Genomic DNA, 16121 nt, shown 5'->3' on the forward strand with positions numbered 1-16121 from the left:
TCAGTGATACTTTCATTTATTTTACTTTTAGTAATAAATGGTTTTTGTCTCATACACGATTGGACACATAGTTTACTTTAAAATTAACAGTCACAAGTAAAGAAACAATGGTTTATTTTCCTAATCAAAGTGATCAAGCAGCTGAGTCTCAAGGCCATAATAATGTGGCATTGTATCACTTCCGCTTAACAACAAGACCATCTACTGGATTGTTTCTGGTGAAGAGTGATTTTGTTTCTCCAGTGGTTTCCATTCCTCAGGTAGTCAGATCAGACGGTGTAAGAATGGCTCTGGCTGTTCTCAGGATTCTGCCAGATGAATCCTCATTTCCAGTGCAACAGCTGCTGGCAATCTTTCAGTCAAAGTCCACCAGGACTTGTCTATCGTGGTTGGCCAAGGAGGCCTGCTTTGGCTGCCAGGGCTTCATTCTGCTGAATATGATATTCTTGAAACCTCATGGATATTCTTTGTGTCATTTTCAAATATTTCTGTAAGCAATGTTCTGAACAGGTAACCTAGACATAAAAGAAAAATCCAAGTGGTAACACAGAAATAAAAATGCATACACTCTAAAGGAATAACCAGTGTGAACTTTACTTTGGCTACAAGGGACCATAAGCTTAAATTGTTGGTACTTTCACCCACTGGCAAGACTCAATATGTATGAAGTGCCTACTAGTTTGTAGGCACCATCAACAATGATAGGAAGCTTGTGCATTAGAATTTTCTATAACTTGGAAGTTCCCTTATTCTCATTAATGCATGCTTACCTGACAGCAGGTTTCTTCTTTTTTGGGGGTAGTTTGTTTATTTGAGGCAGGGTCTCACTCTAGTCCAGGATGACCTGGAATTTACTACATAGCACAAGCTGGCCTTGAACTCACAGTATCCCTCCTACTTTAGGCTCCTAAGTGCTGGGATTAAAGATGAGCACCACCATCCTCAGCAGGTTTGTTCCTTTTAAGTGAGAAACCCCACTCTCAGTATTTTTGTTACTGTTATTTGAGGCAGGGTTTTACTCTAGCCCAAGCTGATCTGAACTCTGTACCCCAAGCTGGCCTTGAACTCAAGGAGATCCTCCTACTTTAGCCTCCCTGGTGCTGGAAATATAGGCCTGAGCCACCATATCTAGTTCCCATTACAACACTCTTTTTTTTTTTTTTTTTTTCCCTTGAGGTAGGGTCTCACACTAGCTCAGAATTCACTATGTAGTGTCAGGCTGGCTTTGAACTCATGGTGATCCTCCTATCTCTGCCTCCCAAGGGCTGGGATTAAAGGCGTACACCACCATGCCCAGCAATATTCTTAGTTCACAACCATTATCTTTAAGCAAGAGGTTTAGCCTGGAATTCAGATCTGTCTGCCTTAGCTTCCAGAGTGCTGGGATTACAAGCATGTGTCACCACATCACCACACATAGCTTTCACTTCTTTCTCTCTTCCTCTCTCTCCTTCTTTTGTTATGGACTCACTCCAAGTAGTCTCAGAGAGGCCTCAAATTCACAGCGATACACCTACCACTCCCTCCCGAGTGCTAGCATTAAAGGTGTGAGCCACTGCAAATGAACTCTAGACACATATGCCACCTTGTGCATGTGGCTTAAGTGGTTCCTGGGGAATCAAACCTGGGTCCTTGGGCTTTGCAGGTGAGCTCCTTAACCACTAAGCCATCTCTCCAGCCCACCTTTTTCTTTTTAATCAGAATATCACAGCTGGCCTCTCTCCTAAACTTTGTAAATTCAATTATTTAACAAGCACTTATTGTCAACAGGTTAGATCTTTGCAAGAATATTTACTAACGTCTTCCATCAGAGGAAGTTTAGGTCATTGTGAGTAGAGATATAAATGTTTTGATAAGAACATTAAAAGTTAAGCTGTCTAGCTGGCATGGTAGTGCATGCCTTTAATCCCAACACTCGGGAGGCAGAGGTAGGAGGATTGCCATGAGTTCAAGGCCAGCCTGAGACTACATAATGAATTCCAGGTTAGCCTGGGCTATAGTGAGACCCTATCTCAAAAAAAAAAAAAGTTAAGTTAAGGGCTGGAGAGATGGCTTAGCATTTAAGGCATTTGCCTGCAAAGCCAAAGGATCACAGTCTGATTTCCCAAGACTCACAAAAGCCAGATGCACAAGGGGATGCATGCATATGGAGTTCATTTGCAGGCAGATGGCCCTGGAACACCCATTCTCTCTGCCTCTTTCTCCCTCTCAAATAAATACATTTTTTTTAAAAAAAGCTAAGATGTTGGACAGGATTAGGTTTCAGAGTCTACTTATGCAATATGAACCAATACATTAACATTTTGCTTTTTCCAATGTTAGTATAAGTTGTCATAACTAGATAAACAGCTATGCCAAGTTTCTTTAGCACTGCCGTCTTCACTAAAAGGCAAATTTAAAGATCTTTTTGTTATGGGATGGAGTAACTCCACTACCCCAGCCACTTTCTCTAAAAGGGTCTGCCTTAGTACAATATGACTATCACATTGAACTTGGCATCATTAAATTCAGTGCCATGGGTCCTTGACTGCTTTACAATGGCATACAGCAGACAGTCCAATAAGTGGAAATAAGTGAAATGCCTGGGGATCCTACAGATTATGACAAGCTTGGGAGAATTTTTAGTGAGCAACTTTTCATACCTCTTCAGGTTTCACTTCTCTTGTTGTGAAGTCTTTAACACAGTCCAAAAAGCAGGTTTCTGTAAGTTTATTGTAGGTTCCAAGGAATTCCTTAAACTACAAATAAATCAAAAGGTTCTTTAATACTCAATGCTTCGAATTTTTATCAATAAGCATAGATTTCTTCTCTTTTTCTTTTATTAAACAGGGTCTCACTATGTATCAAGCTGGCCTTGAACTTGTAATTCTCAATCCTCTCAAATGTTGGGTTTACAGGTGTGTAGCACCTTATGAGGCTTGAAACCACATTGTTTTGCTGACTTAAATATTTATAACATGATCTCTAAAATGTGGTTGTACCTCCTCCCCAACCCCACAGTTGTTAGTTAAATAAAAAGTTTATGCTGGGACTGGAGAGATGGCTCAGTGAGTAAGAACACTCCATGCAGGGATGAGGGCTTGAGACCACCTAGCACCCATGTAAAACAGCTGGGCATGGCCATGCACTTCTGTATAAACCCCTGTGCAGAGTCCCGTGGAACACAGAGACTGGAGACTCCCTGGGGCTTGTGACAGCAGTAAGCTCCAGAATGGGTGGGACTCCATTTCAAGGAAACATGCAAATGAGATAGAAGCAGGGACACCTGACATTCTCCTCTGGCCTCTGTGCTTACACACATGTATTACACCACACTGCATGTATTACACACATGCACGTGCAAACAAAACATGTTCACAGCAAGGTATGGTAGGGATGCCTACAATCCTGGCTGCTTGAAAGGCTGAGAGGTCGGAGAATCACGAGCATAGAGGTTTGGAGACAGCATCTCATTGTGGAGCTCAGGTTGGCTTCAAACTTGCTATGTAGTCCTGACTGGTCTAGATCTTCCTTCCTCAGCCTTTTAAATTCCGGGATTATAGGTGTGCATCACTATATCTAGCTAATACTCAGTTCTGGAAGTAAAAAAACATCCCCCCCCCCATGGCTTGGTTGCATAAACTTACTGTCTTACAATTTTTTCCCCCAAATCCTTTTCCCTTAATTATAATAACTTACCTGTTTTATTTGATCAGATTCTGGTAGTTGTGCAGCCATATTCTTTGGTATGTTTATTAGTCACCTAATTTAAAAGTTAAAAAAAAAGTTTATCAATCTATAAACATATTAGGATAGCTACATTTAACTAATTATTCCTACTTTATAAATTTCTAACTGCATACAATTCTGTCCCATCCACAATCTCACAGATCTTTTTTTTTTTTTTTTTTTTTTTTTTGATTTTTCGAGCTAGGGTCTCTCTCTAGCCCAGGCTGACCTGGAATTCACTATGGAGTCTCAGGGTGGCCTAGAACTCATGTCAATCCTCCTACCTCTGCCTCCCGAGTGCTGGGATTAAAGGCATGCGCCACCATGCCTGGAAATCTCACAGATCTTTAACAACAGTTCAAACTTAGATTTTCTGATGCTGTCTGTGGGACTCAAAGTCTGCTTGTCTTACCCAAGTCTCCAGCTGATGTCTTGCAAAGCCACTTATTAAAGCCCATTCTTAGTAGAGATTTAAAGGAGTTCAAGAGAAGTCTGGTGTCTTCCTAAAAGTGCCTAACTAACTATTCTACAGGTTGCTAATTTAACTCTGACACATGTTATGAGTGATTTTCTTATTATCATGTAAATACAAAGGTTCCATTAATTGTTAACAAACACCATTTATAATTACATCAATACTGGCCCATGAAAGATATTCAAGAGTTCTAAAAGAAAGTTATAAGGCTGGAGAGATGGCTTAGCAGTTAAGGCTCTTGCCTACTGTGGCTAGAGGCCCTGACACACCTATTCTTTCCCTTTCTCTCTCTCTCTCAAATAAGTAAAATAAAAGTTATAGGAGTTATGCATTCTGCATTTCAAAATGGACAATCATAGAGACGCAAAAACTTCCAAAAATATGGTACTCATGATTTAACTTGAAGGAAACAGAAGGGAAGATAAAGGAGTCAAAAGTAATTTTTTAGCACCTGAATATATATTATTCCATGCTTATTTTACTCTGTCCTGGCTATTTCTAAAAAATTTGAACATCTCATTTCAAAGGTTTGTGTATGACAATATCATGATATTTAATATTAATATTTTTGCTTTGAAGTAATGATTAAACAAATGTAATTGTATATATTCCAGAGAACTTATTTTCTTAGTAGCAGCAGGACACAATCTACTCTTTTCTATTAAAATTCCTTTATATCTTCTGCTGAATATTAGACAAAATAAATAAACAGACTTCTAAAGACAACACTGCTCTTTATTCCTATTTTATTTCATAGCTATAAGGAATATGTATGTATGCATGCATGCATGCTTGCTATCAGAAAATATCAAAAATTGGTGGTAAGTTTTTCAGACATTGCTATGACTATCCTCATTCATGTGTGCCAGGTAAGATAATAACTGCTTCTAAGGAATGTAGTATCTTTATGGTTGCCATCAAATAGTACATACCAGTCAAAGATGCACATTTTTGTCCTACAAGCACATCATATGAAGCAAGGCTGCGTAGGACATGTTCTTCCAGGAAGATGGTGTAATGTGCTTTTCCTGAAACCCTTCACTATGTACAACTAGAAACCATGGATAACAAAGGAAATACAAGAAAGCTGAGAGTACTGAGGAAGCACAACACTGACTAGGGGCCTGGGAGCTAAGAAACACAAGGTTGGTTTCTTTGTGTGTTGTTCATTGCTTCATAGACTTCATAGAAGAAGGGAAGCTGGGCGTGGTGGCGCATGCCTTTAATCCCAGCACTCGGGAGGCAGAGGTAGGTGGATCACTGTGAGTTCAAGGCCACCCTGGACTACAGTGAGACTCTACTTCAAAAAACCAAAAAACCGAAGAAGGGGCTGGAGAGATGGCTTAACAGTTATGGTGCTTGCCTGCAAAGCCTAAGGACCTATGTTTAATTCCCCAGCACCCAAGTAAGCCAGATGCATAATGTGGCACATGTATCTGGAGTTTTTTTTGCAGTGGCTGGAGGCCCTGGCACACCCATCCTCTTTCTCCTTTTCTCAAATAAAAAAACTTTAGCTGCTCTTAGGGAAGAAATAGTACCAAAGTTCCCCCCAATTTGGCAAGGCAAAACCCACAAGTTCAAGATGCTGAACCAGTCCTGAACACAGTAAATCCAATGATATTTATATTAAGATAAATTATAGCCAAACATATAAAAAATAGAGACTTCTTCAAGTTAATAAAAATGTAAGCAACAACACATTTATAACCTATATTATACTTGATATTGAATGCCAGTATTTGCCAGTAAGACCAAGCAAGGAACCAAATGTGGTGGCATGGAACATGCCTGGCATCCTAATACTTTGGAGGTAGAGACAGGAGGAGGATCAGGAGTTCAAGGTTGTCTTTGGCTACATAGTACAATGCTGGCTTGGGCTACATGAGACTGTCTTTAAAAAAAAAAAAAAAAGTCAGGCATTGTGGTGGATGTCTTTAATCCAAGCACTTGGGAGGTAGAGATAGGAGGACCACTGTGAGTTTGAGGCCAGCCTGGAGCTACAGAGGTCCAGGTCAAGCTGTGCTACAATAAGATCCTACCTTGAGGAAAAAAAAAAAAAAAAGATAAAGATGGTGAACTAGAAAAAAATGTCAGCTCTCCTCACACCTCACTCTGATTTATCATGATGTTCTATCCAATGCACTCAAGCAAGGAAAGGAGATACAAAGCATAAAGATTGTAAAGGAGGAACATTAATCTACAAAGCAGCAAGATCTCAGGATACAAGACAAACATACTATTTCCTGTTCTATAGAATTCCATCAATGAACACACGCACATGGCAATGAAAACACAGGGTGGTCAGGTGCTCACTGTGCAAGCACGAGGACGCGCACTCACATCCTGGCACCTGCATAAGAAAGCTGGGTGCAGCCTCAGGGAAGCAGAGACTGGAGGATCCCAAAGAAGACCTGCTTGTCAGTTTCATCTAGTTGAATTAGTGAGCTTCAGGTTCAGTGAGAGACCATGCCTCAAAAAATAGGGTGTAGGGCTGGAGAGATGGCTTAGCAGTTAAGGCATTTGCCTGCAAAGCCAAAGGACCCAGGTTCGATTCCCCAGGACCCACGTAAACCAGATGCACAAGGGGCACATGCATCCAGAGTTCGTTTGCAGTGGCTAGAGTCCCTGGTGTGCCCATTCTCTCTCTATCTGTCTCTCTTCTCTCTCTATCTCTGCCTGCAAATAAATAAATAAATAAATAAATAAATAAATAGGGTGTGATGGCGCACACCTTTTATTCCAGCACTTGGGAGGCAGAGGTAGGAGGATCGCTGAGAGTTGAGGACACCCTGAGACTACACAGTGAATCCCAGGTCAGTCTGGGCTAGAGTGAGACCCTACCTCGGTGGGGGGGGAAGGGAGAGGAGGGAAGGTCAAGGGTCCAGGTTTGATTCACCAGGACCCATGTAAAGTCAGATACAAGAGTTGGCACATGTATCTGGAGTTTGTTTGCTCTGGCCAAAGGCACTGGTGCGCCTATTCTCTCCCTTTCTCAAATAAATAAATTAAAAAAAAATAGGGTTGAGAAGGATTGACTGCAACACCTGACGTTGACTTCAGTATCCATATGCCTGCATGCACTTGTTGCACATGAATATCCAAACCACACACAACACCCCCTCAAAAGATAATACTAAGTATAATGAACCCCCTAAAATTTAGATGTAAAAAAAAGTATAGCATCTTGAAAATTCCTAAGAGCTAATGAAAGATAGCAAAGACTTTAAAAAAATAGACACATTATGTTTATCGACTCTGAAGACTCAAAGTAATGACTGTTAAGTCCCCCAAACAGATTATGCAAGCTCACTGTAATTCTTAACGAGACCCCAGAAAGATGTCTTAAAAACACAGCTAAAATTTATATAAAAATTAAAGGGACTAAAGTTATTTCAATTTTTGGTTTTTTGAGGTAGGGTGTTGCTCTAGCCCAGGCTGACCTGGAATTCACTATGGAGTCTCAGAGTGGCCTCGAACTCGGATATTACCTACCTCTGCCTTCCAAGTACTTGGATTAAAGGTGTGCACCATCATACCCTCCCTTAAGTTATTTCTATATTTTTTGAAATGTTTTATTTGAGAGCAAAAGAGGGAGAGAGGAAAAGAGAGAAAAAAATGGACATGCCAGGGCCTCTAGCCACTGCAAATGAATTCCCAGATGTATGCGCCACATTGTGTATTTGGCATATGTGGGTACATGGGTACTGGGGAAATCAAACCTGGATCCTTAGGCTTCTCAGGCAAGTGCCTTAACCGCTAAGCTATCTAATTCCTGTACTCTATAATCTTAAGATGTTATTCTCATTGGAAAATTGGATAAAGGCATAAGGCATTTATTATTTCTTACAGCTGCATGTTTACAATAGTCTTAAAAATTTTTATGAAAAAGAGGTTGTACACCTTTTTAATCCTTGTTAATAAACAAAATAGGGGTGGAGAGATGGCTTAGTGGTTAAGGCATTTGCCTGCAAAGCCAAAGGACCTCAGTTAGACTCCCCAGGACCCACGTTAAGCCAGATGTACAAGGGGGCACATGCATTTGGAGTTTGTTTGCAGTGGCTGGAGGCCCTGGCATGCCTATTTTCTCTCTCTCCCTATCTCTGCCTCTTTCTGTCTCTCTCTCTCTCTCAAACAATAAAAAATAAAAAAAGAAACAAAATAAAATAATAAGATAAGGAGCCGGGTGTGGTGGCGTACACCTGTAATCCCAGCAGTCGGGAGGCAAAGGAATGAGGATCGCCATGAGTTTGAGGCCACCCTGAGACTACATAGTGAATTACAGGTCAGCCTGGGCCAAAGTGAGACCCTACCTTGAAAAACCAAAATAATAATAAGATATAACATGGTAAGTGTAGTGTTGTGTGGTATATGGTAAATGTTGTTAGCAAGACTTCCAAACTAGACTTTTGTTGCATTCCCACTCAGAAATCAGTCTGAAAAGAGCAAGTAAGATAACTTGAAAGGAAGTATTCAATGAAACCACTGTTTTGTGGGAACTTGAAAAGAATGAGGGCAATAAAACATGCAGTAAGGAGCTTGGTTTGCTGACATGCATGTCACTCACTAGATGGGAGCCTTTTGATTGGTTGAACTAGTACAGAATACTCACTGAACCTCAGGACACAAACTGGACTTTCTACAATTCACACCAAACGAGAAAACAGATCTTATTTCCTGACTTAAATTAAGCACCTTAAAGTTTACATAATAGTAATGCCAAAATCGGGTTCTTTTCCTGATTCCTATCCTTGTATTTTTTCAGATTAAAACTCTTGATTTATCTTTTTCAGAAAGAGTTATAGTGGCAAGAAGTAAATCGTTGCGAGTTAAGCGCCTTTAACTGCTGAGCCATCTCCCCAACCAAGAAGTCTTTGAATGTTCTATTAGTTTCAGGGACATTGTCTCAATCTTCTCCATATATACATACACACATGCATGCATGCCCACACACGTGTGCTTATTCAGGATTTCTTGTAGCACAAGCAGGTGTGGGATCGCCTTTGTGATGGTCAGAGATGACCCTGAACTCCTGATCCCGTTTGCACTCTCCAAGTGTTGTGATTGATCACATGTATGTGCCACCATGCCTGGCTAAAATTATTAATTTTTTTGGTAACATCTCAATATTCCTTAAACAGTCTCCTCCTTTAAATTTCTGTGAATTGTTTAATTTTATTTCCTCTAGAATCATTTGATTATGTATTTTTTTACTTTTTTCAAATACTCACCAGCCCTACAATTAAACTCAATGCCAGCAGTCAGCAATTTTCTTAGACCTGCCTTGATCTCCATGCTGTTCTCTACAATCATAGCATCAAGGTTATGGCTATGTAATTACAGACAACTGTTCCTACAAAATACTGGACACTTGAGTTACAAGTGACTGTCAGATTTACTTGATAGTTCTGAGGTCTTGTAACCCCTTCATTCATGTTGCAGTTTATGCTGACGGAGACAACCCAGCAGGCACACAAGCCCCTGATGGTGAGAACAGGCAGCAACAATATGGGTACTCTTGATTTTTAAAATATTTTATTTTTATTTATCTCTTTGACAGAGAAAGAGGGAAAGAGGGAGGGAGGGAGGAAGAAAGGATGAGAGAGAGAGAGAATGGGTGCGCTAGGACCTCCAGCCACTGCAAATGAACTCCAGATGCATGTGCCCCTTGTGCATCTGGCTAATGTGGGTCCTGGGGAACCGAACCCAGGTCCTTTGGCTTTGCAGGCAAATGTCTTAACCACTAAGCCATCCCTCTGGCCCTTGATTCTGATCCCAGTTTTTAGGCATTATAGCCAATGCTCATTATTACAGAGACAAGTACCCAACCAGAGGTTACCTTCTGGTTATATCCCTGTAATCTGAGACAGGACAATGTTCAGTTAGATCTCAGGAAAGACTACAGTAATGGTATTGTTTTTGCAAAAACATCATCCTAGAAGCAGGGAACTTAAGAGTAAAGACTGATTTTGATCGTTGTCCAGCTCAAACCTGTTCTGATGCATGAGTTTCCTTTCTCTTCTGAAAAATAGACCAGCCTTTGCTTGAATGTCTCATGAGGTCTGATTTCTTACCTGAAAAATGAATGCGTTGTAAGACTGCTGAGACACCCTTTTTACTGAAGTATAAACGTATATTGGCTAAACTATTTGTTTTTAACCTCTTTATTTTTACTAGCCAACTAAATGATAAGATTAGTCAGGCTCCACCTCCCCCATTGTAGTGCTATGTGTTGAACCCAGGGCCAGTGCATATTAGGCAAATGCTTTATCCTTGAGTTATATCCCCAGCCCATTTACTTTTCTTTTTTAAAGGTCAGAGTTTTTTTTGTTGTTGTTATTTTATTTATTTGACAGAGAGAGAGAGAGAGAGAGAGAGAGAGAGAGAGAGAGAGTGAGCGAGCACATATGAATGGACACTCCAGGGCCTCCAGCCACTGTAAATGTACTCTAGACACATGCCCCCCCCCCCCCCCCGTGCATCTGGCTAATGTGGGTCCTGGGGAATTGAACCTGAGTCCTTTGACTTTGCCAGCAAACACCTTAATAGCTAAACCATCCCTCCAGCCCCCCTTTACTTTTACTTTTTTTTTTTTTTTTTGGTGTTTGTATATGTGGTAAATACATCTGTACACTTATGTGGTGGCCAGAGGTGGACACTGGGTGTCTTATATTGCTCATCCACCCCACTCACTGTAGGGGTAAAAGGAATTATATGTGCAGCCCAACCCAGCTTTTTACAAGTATGCTGGGGTCAACCCAGGCCTTCATGCTTGTGCAACAAGCACTCTTACACACTGAGCCACCTTCCCAACCCCACCCACTTTCCACGTTTTTTTGAGGTGGAGTCCAGGGTCTCATGTAGCCCATGCTGACTTCAAACTCTTGGTTCTCCTTTCCATCTCTCCCCAAGTGGAAGGCACATGCCATTGTGTCTTGCTCAGTAACACTTTTTCTTTGCATGTATAAATGTGGTGTGTGGAGGCCAGAGGTTAATGGTGGGTGTCTTATTCAATCTCAACACTTTTTTTAAACCTTATTTTTTGAGATAATGTGTCACTGAACCTGGAGCCCACTGATTTGGTTAGACTAGCTAGCCAGCAAGCCTTAGGAGCCCTCCTGTCTCTGGCCTCCCCCCAGCCCCAGCAATGGGATTATTAGTGCTTGGGTGTTGGGGATCTGAACTCAGGTTCTTATGCCTATAAATCAAACATTTTACCCACTGAGCCATCTTCCCAACTCTTTTTTTTTTTTTTTTTTTGAGGTAGGTCTCACTCTGGCCCAGGCTGACCTGGAATTCACTATGTAGTCTCAGGGTGGCCTCGAACTCATGGCGATCCTCCTACCTCTGCCTCCCGAGTGCTGGGATTAAAGGCATGCACCACCACGCCCGGCTCTTCTTTTGCCTTTTTAAGAAGTGACATATGATGGTAAGACCCTATTGCTGAAGACTCCATATACCTGGGCTGCAAGGACACTGAGAAATCCTGTTGGATCTGAGCTGATAACCTCCTCCATGCAGACCAGCTGACAGAAAGCTAGAAGAAGCCATTCTGCATGCAGTTCAATGGGAGAAAGTGAAATCACCAGTGAAGATACTCAACAGTGGACACTGCAAGCCTTATATTTGGCCAGCCAGGCCAAATGACCCAATGGGTGCAATAGTGGCAAGTGGGGGAAAACCAACTGCCCTCTAATTGGACTGGGGGTCTGCTCCATGGTAAGGAATACATCCCTGATACTGAAAACTTAAAACAGGGGTAGTCATGAGTCCTAGGTGTAATGTCTGCTGTTGTTGGGCTAAATGTATATACTATGCTTATCAAACTGCCCAGTAAGCACTTCTGTTAATGTTCACACCCTTATATTAAGGCTATTCTCACTTTTGGTAGAGAATCTTCTCTTTTCAGATGGCAGTGACCTGGGGATGACTCAGAAGGTATCATGGTGATGGAAAGAAATGACCGCAGTGCTCAGTACTGCAATATCTGTATCACACCTTCCAAGGCTCAGGGTCTAAGGCGGGAGAGGTGGCGGAAAGAATGTAAGAGTCAAAGGAAGGGCAGGACTCCATACAACATGCTCCCTCCAGACACAAAATGGCCTGGATATCGATGGCCTCACAGTGCCTGACACTACCTGCATAAGACCATCATAAGAAGAGGAAAAGATCATGACATCAAAAGTAAAAGAGAGACTGATTGAAATGGGGAGGGGGTATGATGGAGAATGGAGTTTCAAAGGGGAAAGTGGGGGGAGGGAGGGTATTACCATGGGATATTTTTTATAATCATGGAAGTTTTTAATAAAAAAATAAATTAAAAAAGAAGTGAAATATAAGCACTGAGTTATAGTTCCTTAGCATATATTTAAATATTTAATGCCATGCTGCGCATTATACTTCCCCTGTGATTCTTCCAATAATCTCCGGTGGAAGGACAGTTCAGAATACTAAATCCACACAGGGTCACCTTCACATAACAATTGAAACTGCTCATCTAAGGTGTATTTCCCCATCAAACCCTACGACCAATGCTTCCAACAGCTATTGTTTTGAGTATTATCTATGTAAAAATATTTTCCAAATAGTCAAACATTATAAACTTGACATATTTTCCCCAGCAACTCCCAAATATTTCTGCTAGTTACATTTTCACATATATGAGCAATACCTAGTCTTTTATTATTTTTTCAGGTAGGATCTCTGTGTCCTGGCATTTGCTATGTATCCCAGGCTGGATTTGGATACTAGATATGCTGGGATTACTGACATAGGCACCACACTCAGACTATTACCTTTTCCCTATTGCACATTGTTCCTTCACTAAATTATTTCAATTTCCTTATCCGAAAGGAAATTTAATGGAGAACAAGAGCAAAACTCCCTAAAACATTTACTTCACAAGTTCCACAAATTTCTGAAAACTGACACAAGTTAACCGGAATATGATGAGATGGTAGCCTTTGTTCCTTTTTAACTAATATGCACACTTGTATGAACTCCGCAGCAAAAGCCTGACTCTGGCCAAACTTTATTTATGGGTATTCTTCTGACATCCTTAACTACTGTAATGGTTCCTGCTGTCTGAAAATTGCCACTGCAATTCAGTATGACTCAGGCAAAGATCATAAGTGGATAAAACTAAGAGATAAATTATTTGGGAACAAGATATACCCATGATCTTCAATCATTTCTATAGGCTACTTATGACAGAAAAATAAAACTCGTTTGTTTACATTGGAAAGATCAGATAGTGGCCACATTTAATTGATTCAACCTAGCATGATAGTAGGTCCCACCACTAGCTTAACATCTCATGGGGGCATGCACTAAGGCACATGGCATTACTTCTGTGGCATACGTGCCTAAAGATGTTGAGTCTCATTCACGAGGGAATAGTTTGGAGACTCCATAATGTAGGACAGCAAAAACAATTGAGCCAGTCCTTTCAACAACGCTATAAAGAAAAGGGGTTGGTGGCTGACCTAGATGGACACTGAAGAGTCACTGCAATTATATCTCATGTGTGAACCCTGTCTGCACCCTGAATCAGGAAACTGTTCCTTCTTTGACATATAAAGACATGTTTGGGATAATGGGTGGGTGGGGGGGGATTTGAATGTTAAGATGATCTTAAGTTTGAAAAATCTTACTGTAACTATTTTGTTTTTGAAGAATGGTATTACTGTAGCTCAGGCTAACCTGGAACTCATTCTGTAGTCCAGGCTGGCCTCATTCTCTTTAGTGATCCTACAACCTCAGCCTCTGTCCTGACATTAAAGGCCTGTGCCACTTAACCTAACTTGAAAATCTTATTCAGGCTGTGGAATAGAAGGCTCAAGTTGCAACAATTAAAGTTCTTGCAGACATCAACCTGCAGGTTGTTCAGTGAAACAAAGTGTATCTGTATACTCTTATATGGGGAGGGGTACAGGGAAAAAACAGTAAAATACATATATATCTACACAAAAAGAAATCAGGGCTGGCTATTGTGGCACACACGTTTAATCCCAGTACTCAGGAGGCAGAGGTGGAAGAGTTCAAGGCCACCCTGAAACTACATAGTGAATTCCAGGTCAGCCTGGGCTAGAGCAAGATCCTACCTTGGCGGGGGGAGAGGAAACAGGACGGGAGAGATGGCTCAGTGGTTAAGGTGCTTGCCTGCAAAACCTAAGGACTCTAAGTTTGATGCCCAAGTACATACATAAAGCCAGATGCACAAAACAGTGCATACATCTGGATTCCGTTTGTGGGGCTTAGAGGCGCTGGCATGCTCATTCTCTCTGTGTCTTTTTCTGCTTGCAAACAAATATATGACTTTTTAAAAAAAGTTAAAGAAAAAAATACCTCTACCCCTCAGGTAAGGTCTCATTCTAGCCAAGACTGATCTGGAACTCACTCTGTAGTCCCAGACTGGCCAGAACTCCCAGCTATCCTCCTACTTCTGACTCCCCAGTGCAGAAAAATCTGTTTTTGTTGTTCAAGGGTTATCAGTGTCTTTTGGAAGGTCAACTCTCTCAAGGGAGCTTTTACGAATTTGTTTAATATAACTTAACAAGATTCTTCCCTTTAGGTTATTTATTATTATTATATGGGTTAGGAAGTTAGGCTGTGTTTAACTGGCTGCTCTTATTGTTAACCACAGCAAAAGCCCCTCCCCCTATTTTTTTGGAAGGGCAAGCAAACCTTTTTATTGAAAGTGAAAGTAAAGGCAAGTTGTCCAGGACAGAGGCATGCTTTTGAAAGAATTCATGCTGCTTGAGGAATGAAACCGTTGGCCTCAAGGCAAGAACAGAGATGAACTGGAAGATGGTAACAAGAGTTTTAGGGGTGTAACCCCAGGTTTGATAGAAGTACAACCCAGAATATTTACTCAAATCATTTTGATGAGTGCCTTTGTTCAGATCTCAGATTAGAGGGGAAAGGTCACTTTTTTTTTTCTTTTTCTTTTCCCTGGCCCATCTATGGTTCACCTAGAATCTATGCCAGTTAAGTCATCTCCAAGGTCTCTGGCCAGTCTGACATAGCTACTCGGTCTCTGAGCACACTAATACTACAAACTGCGAACAGATAATGATTAAGAGCGCAACATGGAAGAGGAAGACGTAGCTTAATTACAAAAACTCATCATGATAGCAACAACAAGTAAACACCAAATTAACAAGTTCTTCAAAGCTGGGATCTTACGGTGCTTTTTAATCCCAGGCTTCTAGCGACCACACAGCTTAAATGTAAAGAAAATGACATTTGTTACTTAGCGTTAACATCAGACTACACTGTTTTTCTTTGATTCATCCTCTTTTAAGGCATTAAAGGAAAGCTGAAAGCTTGATGCTTTCGGAGTGCACCCTCCAAAATGAGATCAGGGAAGGAAGGGGGCCCTGCCCTGCCATTCCAGAGGGTCTCAGCCGAGGGGCTGGAACAGAGTTTTCTGTTGAAGGGTCTCCAGCCTGACAGCTCAAGGTCATGGCGTGGTTTCCTCACCATCTAACTGTCTCACCATCCCTCCCTAAAGCCGAGCCGGGCGTGCCCAGGTCGCGGGGTCCTCCAGTCGCCGGTGACCGGGGACGCGCCGCCCGGCTCCGCAGCTGCCTGCACAGCCCCGGGGCGGCTCTCACCGGCCCCGGCCCCGGTTCCCGAGGGCAGCCCAGACCCCCTCCCATCCCGCCCGGGAACCCAGGGTTTAGAGAGAAGAGAAAAAGACCATACTTAATCACAGGCCCTCGCATCGGACACCAGCACGAAGCGGTGGGGCTGCGGTGAGGGTCGACGCTGGGAGCGGAGGGTCGCGACAGGGCTCCGCGGACGCTGGACGGAGGAGAACACGTGGGAGCAGTGATGTCAAAGTGTCTGGACATACGTGCGCCGATTCAGTATCGCGTGAAAAAAAAAAATCTAGACGGAAAAGCCCTTACTCTGAATGAATCGTAAACTCCCCTAA

The 16121-nt window shown here is 41.8% G+C and overlaps 1 protein-coding gene across 2 annotated transcripts; it reads right to left on the bottom strand.

The window, feature by feature from the left end:
• Positions 1 to 16039, bottom strand: Timm9 (translocase of inner mitochondrial membrane 9). 2 transcript variants are annotated; one of them, XM_045154681.1, is made up of 5 exons: positions 15890 to 16026; positions 10172 to 10254; positions 3679 to 3742; positions 2643 to 2738; positions 1 to 515 (listed from the first exon to the last, which is right to left on the bottom strand). In XM_045154681.1, exons 3-5 carry the CDS (start codon positions 3715 to 3717, stop codon positions 381 to 383), a joined length of 270 nt encoding a protein of 89 aa, XP_045010616.1. In that variant the 5' UTR covers positions 3718 to 3742; positions 10172 to 10254; positions 15890 to 16026; the 3' UTR covers positions 1 to 380. The 2 variants fall into 2 exon arrangements, with proteins under 2 accessions (XP_045010616.1, XP_004649281.1); XM_004649224.2 differs by lacking the exon at positions 10172 to 10254 and having other exon boundaries at positions 15890 to 16039.
• Between the last annotated feature and the right edge of the window lie 82 nt (positions 16040 to 16121).

Source organism: Jaculus jaculus, chromosome 7, assembly GCF_020740685.1.
Source record: "Jaculus jaculus isolate mJacJac1 chromosome 7, mJacJac1.mat.Y.cur, whole genome shotgun sequence".
In the NCBI taxonomy this organism is placed as follows: domain Eukaryota; kingdom Metazoa; phylum Chordata; class Mammalia; order Rodentia; family Dipodidae; genus Jaculus; species Jaculus jaculus.

What these genes read in the sequence shown, in the direction of transcription:
- Timm9 (XM_004649224.2), bottom strand. Translation starts at nt 3,717, where the DNA reads ATGGCTGCACAACTACCAGAATCTGATCAAATAAAACAG. An exon ending in AATCTGATCAAATAAAACAG is followed by an intron (nt 2,739 to 3,678) that starts GTAAGTTATTAT and finishes ATTTATTTGTAG; the next exon opens with TTTAAGGAATTCCTTGGAAC. An exon ending in GAGAAGTGAAACCTGAAGAG is followed by an intron (nt 516 to 2,642) that starts GTATGAAAAGTT and finishes TTTTATGTCTAG; the next exon opens with GTTACCTGTTCAGAACATTG.